Here is a 21,310-nt window from a genome sequence, read left to right on the forward strand (position 1 = left end):
GGAATGGCTTACTTTTAAAGGCATTTTTGTGCAACTTGGGTGTTTACTCTTGAAGTAATTGTTGCCTAAATCTTACCATTACACAATGTCATTGCCATTGTTTAAATGTTGGAATTTATTACTTGTTCACATTTGATGTGGAAAAAAATAGCACTAAATTACATTTTTGCACAGTAACATTTGATCTTTGTATACTTTAAAATTTTACATACATATTTCAATAGAATTATCGGCGTGACATTATCGGTTATCGGGTGGAAGGGGCAGGAAATTATCGGTTATCGATATCGGTTGAAAAATGTATTATCGTGCATCACTAATTAAAAGTCAGGTTATTAGCTATTTTTTCTACAAAATGGATAAGCGACAAGACTTTTGTCAGGGACTGTATAAATAACACGGCTGTATGGTAAGTTGAACACATTAGTTTATACACACACATACATCTATATTATTGCACTTCCAAGATCAACTTAATAATTGTCTTTCTTCTCAAGCTCTTAAGTAGATTGCTCTCCACTTTCAAAAATGACTCATCATTTCATGGTGGGATTGACTGATTCCTTCAGAGCACTATAATGTGAAAAAGCTAAATGCAGACACTTCAATATACTACAGCTGCTTGCCGATAAATTTTAAGTCTGTTCTATTGTGTGGACTCTAATTAGCAGAAGTGAGAAGAAGTGCTGTGGAACTCATATATTAGCTCTTCCCATTATTTCCGATGTCAGACATCTAATCAGCGCAATTTAGCATCATTATCACAAGCCCACTCATCAAATACTACTGCCTATTCACTACCTCTCAAACGCTCTACTCCTCCTGTTGTATTTTGTGCTGAGTCACTCTGAATATGTTGCTCCTCTTTACAAGTTCAAGCACAAGCAAATGAACTGCACAATTATTCAAAATTTGAATACCCAGAATGCCCCGTTTTGAAACAGCATAGATTATGAGGACATGCTCCGAAAAACTGTACAAAAACACACCAAAAGTTGTTGTTGTTGCCAATCCTTTCCGTTCCCATTTGTGGTGCACTATGCAAAATATTTGAAGCATTTGTGATTTTTTTTGCATTATCCCAAAAAATTTTAAGGCATGGTTTTGAGTTTGGATTTTGAGAAATACAGGTAACACTTTATAATACCTATCTGTTTTACTAGTTAATAGATCATTAGTAAACTGTTGATAAATGATTTATTGTTGATTTGTGAAGTATTTGTTAACAGTTTGTTAAGCATTTACAGGGTGTTCTTAACCTGAAACACAGTTTGTGTAGAAATGTTTCAAGTTTTTGTGTGTCACGTTTGGCATTTCTATCCTTTCAGGTTGTGAAATGCCGTTCACTTCAAAAGAAAAGGCATTTCGATAAGGCATTTTGCAGGCAGCGCTCATGCTGAAGGTTTTTTTTTTTTTTTTTTTTTTTTTTTTTTTTTTTACATTTATTTATTTTCCCTTCAAGCATAACAAATCCAAACAAACATAAAGCATTTATATGTGTTTACAATTAATTCAACCCGAAAAGAAAAGGGCAGACGGGAGAAGCCGAAGCTTATTGAATCCCGCCCCCAGTATACCATATAGGACGCCGAAAATATCGAATAACAATTTTTGACATTCAGATTTCGTAGTGATTACAAGTTTTTTTTTTTTTTTTTTTTTTTTTTTTTTTTTTTTTAGAAAAAAAACATTCACCAATGCCATAGAACCAACAAATATTTGTACTTTTCTCTGTATATTTAACCAATAAAACTTATGACCTTCAACATAAAGTGTATATAGTTTTATTAAGATCCATCAACTAGCATGGGCATTTAGAATGGGGTCAACCATACTGGACACCCAGTAAATGCTTAAAAACTGTTAACAAGTACTTCACAAATCAACAATAAATCATTTATCAACAGTTTACTAATGATCTATTAACTAGCAAAACGGATATTTATTATAAAGTGTTACCGAAATACATGACAAAACATAACAAATACATTACATCTCCAAAGGCAATGACATCAAGGCTTGATGTGCAATGAGCCCGTTGCTCAATTCAAGAATATATATGGCGGAAAACACAGACAAGGCTGAAAAAGCAGTTTCTGCTCTCGCAACCCTTTTCAAAATAAAGTGCTGTGTTTTAAGCCAAAAGAACTGTTGTGTTTGATAGAACAATATGTCAAAATGTTGTCATAGCAGATTCATGGTGCAATAAGCCCCTGAACTATTTTTAATTTGTTCGTTTTACCCTGAAGACCCCTGTTTACAGACGTCGCACAACCGCTTTTGTTTCAACCTAGCCATAAAAAGAAGGTAGGTAATCATATTTATTATTCGAAATGTCTCATTTTTAGCTTAGAATCATTAATTAATGTCTAATATTTAGTTAAAAAAAAAAATATATATTCACTCTCATATTTTAGACTTTTAAACTAGGGCTGTCAAAGTTATCGCGTTAACGGGCGGTAATTAATTTTTTTAATTAATCACGTTAAACTATTTGACGCAATTAACGCACATGCCCCGCTCAAACAGATTAAAACGACAGTACAGTGTAATGTGCACTTGTTACTTGTGTTTTTGGAGTTTTGTCGCCCTCTGCTGGCGCTTGGGTGCGACTGATTTTATGGTTTTCAGCACCATGAGAATTGGTGGTGCTGAACAATGGCGAGCTACTAGTTTATTTTTTGTTTGAAAATTTTACAAATTTTATTAAAACGAAAACATTGAAGGGTTTTAATATAAAATTTCTATAACTTGTACTAACATTTATCTTTTAAGAACTGCAAGTCTTTCTATACATGGATCGCTTTACCAGAATGTTTATAATGTTAATGTCATCTTGTTGATTTATTGTTATAATAAACAAATGCTGTACTTATGTACAGTATGTTGAATGTATATATCCGTCTAGTGTCTTATCTTTCCATTCTAACAATAATTTACAGAAAAATATGGCATATTTTATTGATGGTCTGAATTGCGATTAAATACGATTAATTAATTTTTAAGCTGTGATTAACTCGAGTAAAAAATGTAACCGTTTGACAGCCCTATTTTAAACAAATTACATCACAATGAAAAAATTGGCGTCTGTAAAAAAGTCACGGATATCTACCTCATAACTATCGCTTAATTGTATTTTTTTTCATTACAGTTGCATTTTCCCCAACATTTTAGATCAGGGGTACCCAACGACCGGTCTGTGGCACATTTGGTACCGGGCCGCGCAGAAATAATAATTTATTAACGACCACATTCTGGCAGATTGCCTTTGGCCTGTGCCACTTAACACACCAATATCCCTGTCTACTCTAGATATACAACTACAGGATAGGAGGTCGTCATAGAAATACATTGACTGGACTGTTAGCAGTACATCTTGTTTTGTATATCTATGTGCGCTTGGTCTCGATAATAACGTATGACGTAGGTCGTCGCCCATCACATTTGTTCCCGGAAATAATTAGCCCCCACACTAGAATGACTAGAAAACAGACGTCTTTGGACAGATTTTTTTCCGGGAAAAAGGGAAACTGACGAGCCAGAAGATGAGCCTACAACCTCGAAGAAAACAAAATCTACGCTACTTCCCAATCACTAAAAACCCACAAACTGCGAAGGAGTGGATTCATGACCCGCATGTGAATAAACCGAGTGATTCAAGTATGTCTGTGCAACAGGAATATCAACTTGTAGAGATCGCAAATCACGGCGATCTTAAACGTGCATTTGAGACAACAACTCTACCGAGGTTCTGGATTAAAGTCATTTCGGAGTATCCTGACATCGCTAGGAGAGCACTGCAAACAGTGCTACGATTTCCAACATTGGATCTTAGTGAAGCGGGCTTCTCTCCCATCTCGTCGCAACGAAACAAGCTCAGGCCTCCCACTGGTTCAGCGGGTGAGTTGTATTTTCCCTGCACTTAACACGACGGGGCTAAAAACAAATGTTATTTTATATTTGCTGTATTTTTCTGCCACACATTGCCGGTGTTTTGACAAATTTGGCATGCGCATAACGTTAAAAATGACCGTGACTGCAGCGATACCAAAGAAACACTACAAACTTTCTTTAAGTAAAGGAATATTAACTTACGTTTGCCATGATAGCTGCACACAACAACTGCACGCAGCTCTCTCACTTAACGACTTTGCCGTGTCGTTAAGCATTAATTTACGCCATTTTCGTGTTACACATGTATGTTTATGATGTAAATAGTTTTTTTTAGCACCGTTGGATAACATTGAGAGTCCAACTGAATATAAAAGAGGGCTTTTTTCACCGCCACAAAAGCTTTGGGAGCAAAATTTTATAAGGGTGCAAAATTTGACAGGACACCGGTCCGTGAAAAAAAGACCCAAATCACACCGGTCCGTGATGCAAAAAAGGTTGGGGACCCCTGTTTTACATGATAAATAATTGATCCAAACAAAGAAAAATGGAAAAAAAAATGTTTAAAAGTGTAAATATATGAAAATGAAAATCTCGACCATTGCTTGATTTCTGCATCGCGACCGTTGTTATATTACCATGTTTCACCGATAAAATCCCCCCAAAATCTAGCTGTAGCCATTCATAGCTGTGTCTTGATACTTGGTGATACATGCTATATGGAGTTTTTGGATCGAAAAGAGATAAGTACACAAAAAATATCTCGTTAAAATCACGGCGTCTTTAGCTATACGCTCGCCTCCAGTTAGGGTTTTGCGGTTTAAAAAAAAAGATAATAATAATTTTTAAATGCCCTCCTGTTCAAAATGTTTCTTCCCCCAGAAAATTTAGATTTTAAGCTTTCCAATGATGTATCACACATGCATATTGGACAATTTTGAAATTTGGCCAAATTGAGGGTCTCAGCAGAACTTCAAGTCACCTGAGTGTTTTCCGCCATATAGAAGTACATTTGTACAATTTCAATTGATAAAATTAACGTTATGTTTCAATTAGGCATGTGCCGGTATGAGATTTTGACGGTACGATAACCGTGAGCAAAAATACCGCGGTTTCACGGTATCACGGTATTGCAATTATAGCTCCAAAATTTTGAGATGTGTGGGTTTAAAAAAAAAAAAAAAAAAAAAAAATTCCATTGAACAGGTTTTTTTTTCAGAACATATTTGCAAATTGAAACATGAATATAATGTAAAAATAAATTAATGTGAAAATAAATAAATTAACAAAAAAAAAACAAATATTTTATATAAAATTAAAATAAATAGAACCTAGATTATACCCACAGCCACAGCTCAAGTTGCTCAATATTAGAGCAAGAACAAAATAATTGCTATACAAAAGTAAAAATACTTCTAAATAAAATTAAAAATATATACTGTATGACTTTTTGAGGGGGAGAAGCTGAAGTTTTGCCATTTTCAGCCACTGTGTCAACTTTCTTCTACATGATGTCATGCCTTTGTGTTAAAAAGAACAAAGAATTCCTAAGTTAATAAGTTAGTTAAAATTGTATAAGTTAGTTAAAATGTAAATATTGTTGAGGAAAGGTTTCATCTAAAACAAAAAGTGAGGAGTGAGACCTCATTTCGCAATTAGCGATCTTTGACGCGATCCTTTTTCCTTTTTTTTTCTCCCCCCCTTCATTCAAGCATTTTCTCACTCAGCGGCTGTGAGACATAAAACGTCGACGAAGCTGCTCTCCCAGTTTAGCCTAGGCTAACATTCGTCTTTGTAAGTTTTAGTTTGTATATTGAATTTGAAAGGAAAATGTATGTTTTGTTTTTGGCGACCTTTTTCATGGTGCTACTGCTATCCTGTTGAACCTACTCACATGTGGAAAAATACAATTGTATAACGTTTTAAATGTATTCATTTGTATATTTCACCACGATTTGAGAGCTCAATAAATTGAAGAAAAGTAAGCATTGTCTTTGGAGGGGGTTTTTTTTGGGTTTGCTGGCTGTTTAGCAGAATAGAGTCACTAACACTCACGGCAACAAACAGGGGAAGGGTGAGCGCTGCCGCACCAAGCCACTTCGGCTGTATTTTGGCACATGAAAAATAGCGAATACTGTACTAAGGTATTAGTGGTTTTGAAACCGCGACGTTTTCACACCACGGTAAACCGTGAAACCGGTAACCGGCACATGTCTAGTTTCAATTGATTCTATCTAATATTTGCACGCTTCACTAAATGCAAATGTATTGTCATGTGCATGATAAATCAAAGGAGAGATATTGTTGATCATTTTGTTGCGTATTACTTGTGACACATGTCCATATAATCCATACTGTTTCCGCTAACATTGCTTTGGAGTAAAACTCATGGACCGAGTCTGAATATTGATTGAATTTGCTAAATGAACCACTCTTCCACTGGCGGTTGTCTTGGCTGCAGTTTATCTGCTTTACAAATTATACACTCACTTACATCCATCACTTATGACTCTGTACTCAATTATAATTGATATTGCATTCAGTCGGTCTATTGGTACTGCCACTTAGGATTACTGCATCAAATACAAATTTAAAGTCAGCAATACTGAGGTTGTATTTAATTTAAGTGTCCAGGTACGTTTCTATCTGAGGGCACCAATGCAAATGTTGCTTGAATCTTTTTTTAATGCTTTAGGTACTTCTCATTGACTCATTTTAAATGTGTTGTCTTCATCGAAATTGATAATCTCTGGAATTGTATAATATAGATGCCCTAACACTGTTTAGATGCCCTTCATCACATATTACTGCTGGAGCAAAAGTGTCAATTCTCTGCTGCCACACAAAGGCAGACAATGATGCAGGGATGATGAAATGTGATTTCATGTCTAATCATCTTGTCACACTTTCTGTCTGAACCCAAGTGTGACAGTGACACAATCAGAGACATGCCAGCTAAATGAAAGTGTTCTGTAATTTTCTCCTGAAGGTGGTTTTATCTTATTTATTTATTGGTTTATTTAACTTTTGGAATTTTTCACATTTCTGCATAAAATCATCATCAAACTTTTTGAATTCATTCTTCCATTAATGATTGCAAATTGTCCTGGCCCTGAGGAAGCAGAAAAAGCCCCAAATCATGATGCTCCCTCCATCATGCTTCAGAGTGGGAATGAGGTGTTGATGTCGGTGACCCGTTCCATTTTTCCTCCACACATGACGTTGTGTGTTACTCTCAAACAATTGAACTTTAGTTTCATCAGTCCACAAAATATTTTGCCAAAACGTCCGTGGAGTGTCCAAGTCCCTTTTTTTGCTAACATTAAACGAGCAACATTGTTTTTTTTAGACAGCAGTGGAGTCCTCCCATGAACACCATGTGTTCACATAGTTGATGTGTGCACATAGACAGTGGACGGTGGAGGTGATTTCTGTAAGTCTTTAGCAGACACGCTTGGGTTATTTTTTTACCTCTCTGAGTATTCTGCGCTGAACTCTTGGCGTCATCTTGGTGGATGGCCACTCCTTGGGAGAGAAGCAGCAGTGCCAAACTCCATTTGTAGACAACTTATCTGACTATCGATTGATGAATATCCACTTTTAGAGATGGTTTTGCATCATTTCCCATCAATCTTTCTATTCGAAAAATGTTTCAATAAAATGTTACACATTCCTGTCTATTTGGCGCAGTTACATATTGCCACAGTTAACATCGAGGCTTTGGGCCTCTTTTGACCTCGTTGTGAGTTTGTAAGGTTGTAACTTCTGATTAAACAAACTCGATGCCAATCAAAATGTTTGTTCTTCTTTTTCCCCAAATTAGAATCGATAAGAGAATCGATAAAGAATCGAATCGTTAAGCAATATTGATAATAGAATCGGGATCGTAAAAATCCAATCAATTCCTATCCCTAGATATTGTAGCCTGCAGTTATTATTTACAAACAAACTATCAATTATTGGACAACATTCTCAGTTGTTTAAGCTAATTTGAGACTGTTTACTGCTTCTAGGTTTGAACATGAGTTGAAATAGTTGTCTCAAAAGCTCCTTTTGCTCAAGAAAATGAAGTCAATTCTTCCATGAGTTAAAAATGTTTACCTGGCAATGCTCCAGTCCGGTTCAATCCTCAGCACAGTGGGGTCTTCAGTATAATTAAACTTGACCTCCGGGTTTCTGAGCTCGGCGGCATCTATGTCCACCAAGACAGGTGTACTTCCTGGAAACAGGCCAGCTGGCGTTATGCACACTATCTCATGGGCATTCCTCCTGGATGGGAAGACAACATTGGATGTTTAAACTCAGACATAGTTACAGGGTATCTGGAAGTTGTTGGACAGTAGCAGGCTTCACAAGAAAAAAATCGTAGTTCTTCTTTGAAAACTTGTGTAGAATGCAGATTTTAACCATTTACAGTAAATAATTGTATAGTACATACAGTACAGGCCAAAAGTTTGGACACACTTCATTTAATGCAACGCAAATGAAGGTCTCATTGATAAAGCAATAAATTCCACTAACCAACCCTGAAAAAGCATACCTATGAAGTCAAAAAACATTTTAGGTGACTCCCTCTTGAAGCTTGAAGCTAAAGACAAGAGTGCATAAAAGTAACCAGAGCAAAAGGTGGCTACTTGAAAGATACTAGAATATTATACATGTTTTAGTTATTTCACCTTTTTTCCCTAAGTACATAATTCTACACGTGTTCATAGTTTTATTATTTTCAGTGTGAATTTACAATGTAAATAGTCATGAAAATGAAGAAAATGCACGAATGAGAAGGTGAGTCCAAACTTTTGGCCTATACTGTAAGAATGATGAAATTTTGGGGCATCGGGAAAGAAACTACCAAATATGGCCATGCTTTGAGTTTGGCTGCTTGGACGGAGTTCTCTAGTTTTCATTATCTTTAATTCATTATCATCGAAAGAACAGCAAAGTAAATACATTCAATATTTTACTGAAAAAGTTTCACTGTCTGAGTCTATATTTCATGTTTTCAATTAACCTGTTTGTTAACATAATTTGAGAAAGCGTACTAACGAGCAAAGCAAATATATTAGATTTACACATCATTGATGCCGACAGCTAAAATGTATGAATGAGTGTGTAAATCATAGGCGGAGTTTGACTTTTGGGGAATTGGGGGCACAACATGTTGATGACCCCAAAACGCAGTGTCACCCAAAAAATTAAATTACAAGAATATTTAAAATAATAAGTTGACAATGAGCTATTTTTGTTTCCCATCATTCTTGACAGGAATTCTAAATCAGGCTGCTTCGGCAATACTTTTCGCCAAGATCGTCATCCATTGAATTTGGTACGCCCCCCGGTGTCGTGCCAATGTAGTTACCCCAGTCAAAAATTGTATCCCCTGTGGAGAGCCATATGGAGGTAGATTTGTGTTTTTATCATTCAATCAAAAAAAGTTGCTTCAATAAAAAAAAAAAAAAAAAGTTGCTTCAATCAAAAAAAATGTGTTTGAATGGTAAATGGTAAATTGTGTTATGCAAAAATAAATTAGAAACTCAAAAAAATGCAAGTCAAAGCTATTTTTCTTTGATTAATTTTTTATTTTTTATTTTTGATTGAAGTCAAGTTTTTTTTTGATTGAAGCAACTTTTTGATTGAAGTAATGTTGATTTGTGTTTGGGACACATTTTGGCCAGGAAATGTTTCTCTTTATTATTCAATCTAAAAATAAGTTGCTTCAAAAATATATAGATTTTCAAAAAGAAAAATCACTTCATTCGAAAAAAAAAGAAAAATTTCAATCATAGAAAAATGTTTTTGAATGCGAAAATATATTTTGAGATTGAAAAAATGCATTTGAACAATTAATTTTTTATTTAAAAAGTTTTCTTTGATTGAAGCAATCATTTTTTGTGTTTGAGCCATATTATAATTAGGACATTTGTGTCTAAATCATTCAGTCCCCAAAAAGTTGCTTCAATCAAAAAAAAAAAAAAAAAAAAAAAAAAAAAAAAAATCAAACGAAAAAAATCATTTAAATTTTTTTTTTTTCTCTCTAATATATATACATATATTTTAAATTATATGCAAAGCAAATGACTGTCTAAGGTGCTCGAAAAATAATTTCGACCCATTATAAAAATGTTTTTTTTTTTGTTCATTTCATTCATTTTTGTTGCGGTTTTATTGCTTTACAACTTATAAAGTCAATTACATGCGATTACACTTTTCGGCCACCAAAAATCCGCTCATTGTGTAAATGTGTATAACGTTAAAGCTTTATAAATGCTGTGTTTAAAAGTGCAGTTCTGACAAGCTACATAATCAGATACAAATTTAGTACAGCTATGAATTGGCTGACGTTTGTCCTAATTCTTAATGATCCGAGTCAATCAATTAAGGGGATTTGCTACACAGCAAAAACACACCTCCTTTAAACCAGTTAAATTCCCTTGTATTCATCATAAATCCACTAGATATAAGTGAAATTATCTGCCAGTACTTCAAGTAAATTTTACTTAGATTTCATCAAATAAGAAAAAATAGCTAGCTGAAAATAAGTAAATCAGACTTATTTTAAGCAATAAATTAGTATATATAATCTAAAAAAAAAAAGCGTTGAAATTTCAGAAATGTTCTTCATTCAATAATGGATACTGTTCAAAACATTGTTTGAAAGCAAATTATTTTTTCATTCAGCTAAAAAATGACCCATTTTTAGATGTATGGGCTTAATAAGAACAAATAGTAATACCTACCCAAAGTAAGTGGAATAATCTGATGCATTAATCTGTTAACTAGTCTTTAACATTCAAAACAAGATGGAGAAAATTATTTGACTAGATTTAAGAAATATAATCTGATTAAGACGTTATACATTCGCAGTGTAGCTAGTGCTTGTTGACAGCAACTAATAGAGAAGTTCCAAAAGTTAGATTATTACATGCATCACGATTCGACACGTAACGATTCGATTACGATTCATAATGGTTCAAAAAGGATGATTTTCACTCATAACTTTATGACAGCCGCTTGTAGCAGAACAAAATTCAAGACAGGTCTGCCGCCCGGACACTGTTAACGGATGCACACACAACGTTATGATGGATGCTGCTGGTTACTGGGAGAGAGATTTACTCTTTTTTTAAAAGACTGGAAAATAAATTTGTGTATGAGACAGGCAGGTACAGAAGCGCGGCCCTTTTGTGCTTAAGTTATTTTTTTGAGCGAGAGGGAAGAGAGAGTTCGTTGCACCTTGTCTTTCAGATGTCCGGCAGTAATTTTAAGGCATTTCAATTGAAAAATGTCCTGAGTGTGTTGCTAAGTCCTGTGTGCGTCTATAAGAGGTGAGTACACGAACCCTCTTGTACTGTTTAGCCTTTATTGTTGTTGTTTCTGAGATGTTAATAGTTAGCACCGAACGCTAAGCTAATTAGCCAATTCGCTAACGTGTATTTCATATGCAGAATATGTAAAACCATGATTAAGTACAGTGGTAGCACTACAAACTTGCGAAATAGTACAGAAATCTGTTGTTGCAAGTGCTGCCTGGGAGCCGAAAGGCGTGTGTGCGCGTGGGCGGGCAGTGAGAGAAGAAAGTGCGCGCGCTGTAATGAGTGTGTGTGTGTGGCGGTGTTGTTTTTTTTTTATGTGCTCGGCAATAAACGCCACAAGTTAAAAGTGATCGAGAGCAGTTGTGATTTCCACCTGTTACTCCAAGAGTTACACAAGGGAGGTAACACTGTGAAAACAAAGTATATTGGTTAAAAGAAGTTTTATATCTAAAGACACTTTGTGTCCAGAAAATATGGAATTCATTCCACCAGTGTAAACTTTATTGTATTGTTAAGAGAAATAGGTACTCCATTTAAAATGGTTAATGTTTTTGCACTTTCTTGTAAAAAATATATAAATAAAAAAGCAGTTTAAGGGCAGCTCTTTGTTGTATGGGCATGTTTCCATCGTTCCTGTTGAATCATGATTTTTTAAAATAAATAATGGACATAAATTTGTTTGCCTACTTTATTAATCAGTAATGTACGATGCATTGAGAATCGCGATAATCGTGATATCCGTATCATCGTTCAAAAATCGAATTGTAGCACCCTGAATCGTAATCGAATCGAATCGTGGGGTGCCTAAGAGAGCAGACCCCTAGCAACTAAGCCTTTTTTTTTCAAAATATGTACAGTATTTTGATTTTATGTTGCTGTGTTTCATCCCCATTTACCAGAGGCAAAAGAATCTACAATCTCCTCGCCGGCCAGTAACCATAGCAACTCCTTTTAAATACATACGGCAGCAACCTTGATAAAATGCGACAAATGTGGTGGCAAAGTTCAGGTTTGACAGATAAATACATAGTTGTGGTGAAGTGGAATCAAATGGATTTACTGTGAGAGGGCTGCGACAGAAATGACTGCAGCAACATCAAAGCTAGCAAACAGTAGTTGCTTCAACACAGATTAGCAGCAGGGGCTAATCCCTGCATTTGACATGCATGCTACAGTTGAGATAGTTGGGAATGTTTTCTTTGCCTGAGATTAAGGAAAAACCTACGTGAGTACAGGCGAAGCGTTGTCAGTGCCTGTGAATGATTCTCGTGCGAGCACATATGACATACACCTGCAAATACTGACTGAATGGTTACAAGCATGTTTCATCCTTCATGGTGTTGGCACTCATGTTTCTTGTACAAATTAACAACTACTTCAGCAGATTTATGTTTTGCGTTCTGTTCCCTTTTCAAACCCATTTTTAAAACCCAGTTTTTTAAGGGGGTCATCAAATGTCAAATGCAATTTACTTTGCTTCAAACAGACTTTGTGGCAAATAAAGAAACACATTTGTAATCCTGAGTGACAACTATATTCCTACTTTTTAAAATGGCAGGGTTGCGGACCAATGCTGACAGACACAGAACTGCCTGCATTGAGGTAGCTTCCCTCTATAGTGACACGGGTGCCCCCAGAAATTGGACCCTGAGAAGGCTGGATGCCAGTGAAAAATGGCGTCTGGAAAAGACACAAAACAAACACATGTAAACCATTGAACTGAATCTAGAATAACAACAAATTGAGTTCATTTAACAGTGTGTTTGCAACACTTGAACTACATCATACAGTGGGGCAAATAAGTAGTTAATCAGCCACTAATTGTGCAAGTTCTCCCATTTGAAAATATTAGATAGGCCTGTAATCGTCAACATGGGTAAACCTCGACCATGAGATACAGAATGTGAAAAAAAAAACAGAAAATCACATTGTTTGATTTTTAAATAATTTATTTGCAAATCATGGTGGAAAATAAGTATTTGGTCAATACCAAAAGTTCATCTCAATACTTTGTTATGTACCCTTTGTTGGCAATAACGGAGGCCAAATGTTTTCTGTAAGTCTTTACAAGCTTTTCACACACTGTTGCTGGTATTTTGGCCCATTCCTCCATGCAGATTTCCTTTAGAGCTGTGATGTTTTGGAGCTGTCGTTGGGCAACAAGGACTTTCAACTCCCTCCACAGATTTTCTATGGGGTTGAGATCTGGAGACTGGCTAGGCCACTCCAGGACCTTGAAATGCTTCTTATGAAGCCACTCCTTTGTTGCCTGGCTGTGTGTTTGGGATCATTGTCATGCTGAAAGACCCAGCCACGTCTCATCTTCAATGCCCTTGCTGATGGAAGGAGATTTTCACTCAAAATCTCTCGATACATGGCCCCATTCATTATTTCCTTTACACAGATCAGTCGTCCTGGTCCCTTTGCAGAAAAACAACCTCAAAGCATGATGTTTCCACCCCCATGCTTCACAGTGGGTATGGTGCAATTCAGTATTCTTTTTCCTCCAAACAAGAGAACCTGTGTTTCTACCAAAAAGTTCTATTTTGGTTTCATCTGACCATAACACATTCTCCCAGTCCTCTTCTGGATCATCCAAATGCTCTCTAGCGAACCGCAGACGGGCCTGGACGTGTACTGGCTTCAGTAGGGGGACACGTATAGCAGTGCAGGATTTGGGTCCCTGGCGGCGCATTGTGTTACTGATAGTAGCCTATGTTACTGTGGTCCCAGTTCTCTGTAGGTCATTCACTAGGTCCCCCCGTGTGGTTCTGGGATTTTTGCTCACCGTTCTTGTTATCATTTTGACGCCACGGGGTGAGATCTTGCATGGAGCCCCAGATCGAGGGAGATTATCAGGGGTCTTGTATGTCTTCCATTTTCTAATAATTGCTCCCACAGTTGATTTCTTTACACCAAGCATTTTACCTATTGCAGATTCAGTCTTCCCAGCCTGGTGCAGGTCTACAATTTTGTCTCAGGTGTTGCCACAGTGGAGTTTGGTGTTTGACTGACTGAGGTTGTGGACAGGTGTATTTTATACCAATAATGAGTTCAAACAGGTGCCATTAATACAGGTAACGAGTGGAGCCTCGTTAGACTTCGTTAGAAGTTAGACCTCTTTGACAGCGACAAATCTTGCCTCTTTGTAGGTGACCAAATACTTATTTTCCAAACAATGTGATTTTCTGTTTTTTTTTTTTTCCCCCACATTCTGTCTCTCATGGTTGAGGTTTACCCATGTTGACAATTACAGGCCTCTCTAATCTTTTCAAGTAGGAGAACTTGCACAATTGGTGGTTGACTAAATACATATTTGCCCCACTGTAACTGAACCTCGAGAGAGGGGTTGTGGATCAAATAGGTCCCAAATATTTGCCCTGGACCCCAAAATACAGTTATAAAAAATACCCATTTGGTTAAAGTTTCATGCTACTATCCTTACCACAAAAGTGAATGGCCTGGGGGAGAGGGCCCTGTAGTCATTAATGCAGTCTCTCACACACACCTCCACCTGAGCTTCTTGTACTCTGTATCCTGTAGCATCATTCAGCAGACACACTATTCTGTTGGTTGATGGATGGATAACAGCCAAGAGGGAGAAAGAGCATAAGAGTTTACTTAATAGGGAATGCATTCACATTTGTTAACAAAATTAAAGCCTTAGACATTGTAAGGACCTACTACATAACATGATCATTTTCATTGCCACCGCAAAACCGAGAAAGCAAATAAAAATACGCTTAAATAAAATGTAAATAAATAAACAGGCAAGATAACAAATTTTCACCAAGTCACATGCTGTCAACCGGAAATTCATCTCGCTGATAACAGCATCCACATATTCATAGTTAGTGTAGGTGTTCAACGTATTTGTATTGAAGAGGTGGGGGTTCAGCTTGTTAGTGCTCAGACCATACGCCGCACTCTACATCAAATTGGTGTGCATGGCTGTCACCCCAGGAGGAAGCCTCTTCTGAAGACGGTACACAAGAAAGCCCGCAAACAGTTTGCTGAAGACATGTCAACAAAGCACATGGATTACTGGAACCATGTCCTATGGTCTGATGAGACGGGCGGGCTTTCTTGTGTAACGTCTTCAGAAGAGGCTTGATCCTGGGGTGACAGCCATGCACACCAATTTGATGTAGAGTGCGGCATATGATCTGAGCACTAACAGGCAGACCCCCCACCTCTTCAAGCTCTGCAGTGCTGACAGCACTCCTGGAACGAGTCACATGACATTTTGGAGGGAAAATGAAAAGCAGTACTCAATTTGGACATTTAGGGATTTATGTTTTGTTCAAAGGGGTGTACTCACTTTTGTTGCCAGGGGTTTGGACATTAATGGCTATATTTTGAGTGATATTGAGGGGAAAATAAATTTAACTCTATTATATAAGCTGTACACAGACTACTTTTCATTGTGTCAAAGTGTCATTTTGTCAGTTTTGTCCCATGAAAAGATACACCTTAATAACTGCAGAAATGCGAGGGGTGTACTCACTTTTGTGATACACTGTAATTTCATAGACTTTTAGCACAATACAGGAATCAACTGTTTTCGTGCCAGAGCAGCACACAGTGTTTTGGAATTTTGGGAATTAGCAGTGTATGTGCAAAAAGATCATCAAATTGTGTGACTAATGGGACACAATTAAAAAAATAATTGAAGATGTGGTAGAAAGTCAGGATGGATATGAATATTAAGTGAAGTGTCTGTTCCATTTGAATTTCGAGTTTCACTGACAAGTCCGCATGTATGCGAGAGAAGATTTTGATTTGTCTGAATTCAATTCCTCAGCCATTCAGGACATTGAACAAAATCAAACATCAGAATAGAGGGATGCAAAAAGGGAAAGCACATATGTAGAGAGTAATGGGTGAGAACAACAGACTGAAGTATCCAGGTGTTATCATACGCAAACGTATGATTTAGCATATTTTCTTTACTTTGTCTCGTCGATCAATGAAAAGTTATGAATTGGTCTCGTCGATCAATGAAATGTATGAATTGAATACACTTTCTGATTTATCGGTCTTGTCGATCAATGAAATGTTATGAATTGGTCCGTCGATCAATGAAATGTTATGAATTGAATACACTTTCTGATTTATCATATTTTCTTTACTCGGTCTTATCGATTAATGAAATGTTATGAATTGAACACACTGTGGTCAATTTGAAATTATATACTGTGAGTTTTGATGACATTTGGTCCATGTTTGCGCTGTTGACTTCCTAGGTTTAATATCTATGTCTCGACTTACTGTTACACTGCATAAACACAGCTCCTTAAACCTCGTTAAATTCCCTTGTTTTCAGTGTAAATTTGCTAGAAATAAGTGAAATTATCTGCCAGTGGTTTAAGTAATTTTTACTCAGATTTATTGAAATAAAAATAGCGAGTCGAAAATAAACTTCAGACTTATTTTAAGCAAAATACCGTACTTGCCCGAATGTAATCTGAATAAGGAAAAAAACATTGCAATAAAATAATGCAAACTGGTTAAACTTGAGAGTAGCTGAGATCTGTCATGACAGAACATTACTCCTCAAGTTCAGCATTCGCTTCAATGATATCTGGCGCCATCTAGCGTCGTGAATGGGTATAATGTCTAGACCCCGAATACATGACGTCTCCCACTTTTAGTCTTATTTCAATGCAAAAAAAAAACACTGTCTTATATTCGGGCCAATACGGTATTAGTATCTTTAATCTGACAAAAAAAGCTTGTTTGTCAGAAATGTTCATAATTCAATAATATTGTTCAAAACATTATTTGAAAGCATTTTTTTCTTGATTTAGGTGAAAAATTACCAACTTTTAGATGTATGGGCTTCTAGGAAGAAACAATATTTACTTAAACTAAGTGGAATAATCTGACGCATTAATCTGTTTACTTGTCTTTAACACTCAAAACAAGATTGAGAATATTATTTGACTAGATTTACGAAAAATAATCTGATTAAGACGTTTTAAATTTGCAGTGTAGTGAGCTTCTTTGGTGCTAGCGACCATAATAAGAACAACTTCTAAAGAAAATGGATGTATCAATAGAAATTAGATGGGTTTATTCAAGGTGTGAAAGAATATATTTTATTCATGCTTATAAAACACATAACTGGTGTGATACTATATTCATTTGTTAAGACTATTCATCCAGGTTTGTGTGTTGTATTTCTTTGAACTTCCAAAATGACGCCAGTTGACTGCCTTATCAAGTTTTGACTCCCTTTCGTCCCAGCTACAGCTAAGTTTCCAAGGTCGTACCTGACGATGTTTTCTGTGGAAAATCCCCCGATTGAGCTGTGATAAATTTCACTTGTTTCACAGTAAGCATCCAGTTTTGAGAAACAACACCAAATAAGGTACTTCCTAAACTGTTGCTATTCTGAACTAACCAATCACTGCATGCCATGTACTCACTTTCTGCATTTACCATGTATTATTAGGGTTGTTCCGATCATGTTTTTTTGCCCCTGATCCGATCCCGATCGTTTTAGTTTGAGTACCTGCCGATCCCGATATTTTCCGATCCGATTGCTTTTTTTTTTGCTTCCGATTCAATTCCAATCATTCCCGATAATTTTTCCTGATCATATACATTTTGGCAATGCATTAAGAAAAAAAATGAATAAAACTCGGATGAATATATACATTCAACATACAGTACATAAGTACTGTATTTGTTTATTATGACAATAAATCCTCAAGATGGCATTTACATTATTAACATTCTTTCTGTGAGAGGGATCCACGGATAGAAAGACTTGTAATTCTTAAATGACAAATGTGACTTTGTATATTGCGACTAAATATTGCCATCTAGTGTATTTGTTGAGCTTTCAGTAAATGATACTGCAGCCATTTAACTTCTGCCCAAATGCATGATGGGAAGTGCAACCATGACTGTGCGTAGGGGCACCAATTGATATACAGTGCCTTGCAAAAGTATTCGGCCCCCTTGAACCTTGCAACCTTTCGCCACATTTCAGGCTTCAAACATAAAGATATAAAATTTTAATATTTTGTCAAGAATCAACAACAAGTGGGACACAATCGTGAAGTGAAACAAAATTTATTGGATAATTTAAACTTTTTTAACAAATAAAAAACTGAAAAGTGGGGCGTGCAATATTATTCGGCCCCCTTGCGTTAATAATTTGTAGCGCCACCTTTTGCTCCAATTACAGCTGCAAGTCGCTTGGGGTATGTTACTATCAGTTTTGCACATCGAGAGACTGACATTCTTGCCCATTCTTCCTTGCAAAACAGCTCGAGCTCAGTGAGGTTGGATGGAGAGTGTTTGTGAACAGCAGTCTTCAGCTCTTTCCACAGATTCTCCATTGGATTCAGGTCTGGACTTTGACTTGGCCATTCTAACACCTGGACACGTTTATTTTTTAACCATTCCATTGAAGATTTGGCTTTATGTTTTGGATCATTGTCCTGTTGGAAGATAAATCTCCGTCGCAGTCTCAGGTCTTGTGCAGATACCAAGAGGTTTTCTTCCAGAATGTTCCTGTATTTGGCTCCATCCATCTTCCCGTCAATTTTAACCATCTTCCCTGTCCCTGCTGAAGAAAAGCAGGCCCAAACCATGATGCTGCCACCACCATGTTTGACAGTGGGGATGGTGTGTTCAGGGTGATGAGCTGTGTTGCTTTTACGCCAAACATATTGTTTTGCATTGTGGCCAAAAAGTTCAATTTTGGTTTCATCTGACCAGAGCACCTTCTTCCACATGTTTGGTGTGTCTCCCAGGTGGCTTGTGGCAAACTTTAAACGAGACTTTTTATGGATATCTTTGAGAAATTGCTTTCTTCTTGCCACCCTTCCATAAAGGCCAGATTTGTGCAGTGTACTTCTGATTGTTGTCCTATGGACAGACTCTCCCACCTCAGCTGTAGATCTCTGCAGTTCATCCAGAGTGATCATGGGCCTCTTGGCTGCATCTCTGATCAGTTTTCTCCTTGTTTGTGAAGAAAGTTTGGAAGGACGGCCGGGTCTTGGTAGATTTGCAGTGGTCTGATGCTCCTTCCATTTCAATATGATGGCTTGCACAGTGCTCCTTGAGATGTTTAAAGCTTGGGAAATCTTTTTGTATCCAAATCCGGCTTTAAACTTCTCCACAACAGTATCTCGGACCTGCCTGGTGTGTTCCTTGGTTTTCATAATGCTCTCTGCACTTTAAACAGAACCCTGAGACTATCACAGAGCAGGTGCATTTATACGGAGACTTGATTACACACAGGTGGATTCTATTTATCATCATCGGTCATTTAGGACAACATTGGATCATTCAGAGATCCTCACTGAACTTCTGGAGTGAGTTTGCTGCACTGAAAGTAAAGGGGCCGAATAATATTGCACGCCCCACTTTTCAGTTTTTTATTTGTTAAAAAAGTTTAAATTATCCAATAAATGTTGTTCCACTTCACGATTGTGTCCCACTTGTTGTTGATTCTTGACAAAAAAATTAAATTTCATATCTTTATGTTTGAAGCCTGAAATGTGGCGAAAGGTTGCAAGATTCAAGGGGGCCGAATACTTTTGCAAGGCACTGTATCTTCTCCGCGTTGGGAAAGAACATAGGGTGTTAAGAAAATGATCAACTACTACCTTTCTTCCCCACATTGCCTCCCACGTTATTTTTAATTGGTGAGAGAGGTATTGTAAGGCTTTAGCCACATATAAAATTGCTCCAAAGGCTGTCAAAATTCTCTCTATTCATTATACGCTGCCTTTTAGCGCTATCTATAGGTAAAGCAGAGTCTTTATAGATTGTACACGACAATGCGTGAGTGGGTCGTGCAGCGCATGCGTTAATTATTTAACGTGATTAATTAAAAAAAATTAATTACCGCCGTTAACGCAATAAATTTGATAGTCCTACTTTAAGCCAAAACTACTCTGGATGAGTGTAAGACATTTTGTCTGTAACGTTAAATACAATTAGAAAACGATTTAAATAAAAAAATATATACCGTATTTTTCGGACTATAAGTCGCGTTTTTTTTTCATATTTTGGCTGGGGGTGCGACTTATACTCAGGAGCGACTTATGTGTGGAATTATTAACACATTATGATATAATTTCACATGTTATTTTGGTGTTTTGCAGTGACACTGATGGTTTTGTAAAGTTGTTAGCATGTTCTTATGCTATAGTTATCTGAATAACTCTTTATAGCTATGGCCACATTCGCGTTCTGCCTTTGGCAGTGTGTGTTCAGTTGTATTATTGACTTTTTTTATCTTGAAATGGATGCATTTAGTTTGTGGCGCTTTCACGCCCACGTGAGGGCGCACTCGCACTTGTTTACGGGACACGCCAGAAGAAGACGGACAGCTACGTAGCTCTGAGTGAGTGAGTGGGCGAGTTAGCTAGAGAGAATAGACGGCTGCGAACCTACTTTCATTGTTTATGCTTATAAATCATCTCTACAGAGGCAACGCCTGCGTGTATCATCTTTTCTGTTGTTGTTGTGTGTTTTCCACCCGCGATCGGACACTTAGAGCCAGTTGTGCGGTTGTTTGAACGATGTGCTAATGATAGCGAACGCATGCCAACCTGTTACTTATTACTAATAGTACCTAATTATCATTTATTTACGTTGATGCGAACCTGTTTTCTATCGAGGACCAAATTGATTCAGCAAATTATACGGACGTCCAGCATTGTCTTTTGGGAGTTCGCTGTATAGCCAGGACCGAGCCTTAACGTAGGACAGTATATTCACATTTCGTTGTTCATACACTGTACACTGTACATTTATTTGACATGTCTGTTCTATGTGTTGGATTTTATCAAGTAAATTTCCCCCCAAAAATCGACTTATACTCCGGTGCGACTTGTATATGTTTTTTTTCTCTTCGTTGGGCATTTTATGGCTGGATCGACTTATGCTCAGGAGCGACTTGTAGTCCGAAAAATACGGTATATTAAAAAAAGGTATGTCCGATATTATTTTGCCGATTCCGATACTTTGAAAATGACGTGATTGGACCCGATCGATCGGGATGGATCGGGACATCTTTATGTATTATCATGTAATTTTGCTAAAAAAAAATTTAAAAAAAAAAAAAAAGGGCATGCACA

The 21,310-nt window shown here is 36.9% G+C and overlaps 1 protein-coding gene across 2 annotated transcripts in view; it reads right to left on the bottom strand.

Annotated features, from left to right (window-relative positions):
- Positions 1-21,310, bottom strand: part of LOC130907841 (plexin-A1-like) — a 599,840-nt gene that overhangs the window by 108,786 nt on the left and 469,744 nt on the right. For both annotated transcript variants that reach the window (XM_057823323.1, XM_057823332.1), the window contains exons 14-16: positions 14,650-14,770; positions 12,748-12,884; positions 7,993-8,160 (exon numbers count right to left, since the gene is read on the bottom strand). In XM_057823323.1, coding sequence (XP_057679306.1) covers positions 7,993-8,160; positions 12,748-12,884; positions 14,650-14,770 — 426 coding nt within the window. The remainder of the gene's footprint in view (positions 1-7,992; positions 8,161-12,747; positions 12,885-14,649; positions 14,771-21,310) is intronic.

The sequence above is a fragment of the Corythoichthys intestinalis genome, chromosome 2 (genome assembly GCF_030265065.1).
Source record: "Corythoichthys intestinalis isolate RoL2023-P3 chromosome 2, ASM3026506v1, whole genome shotgun sequence".
In the NCBI taxonomy this organism is placed as follows: domain Eukaryota; kingdom Metazoa; phylum Chordata; class Actinopteri; order Syngnathiformes; family Syngnathidae; genus Corythoichthys; species Corythoichthys intestinalis.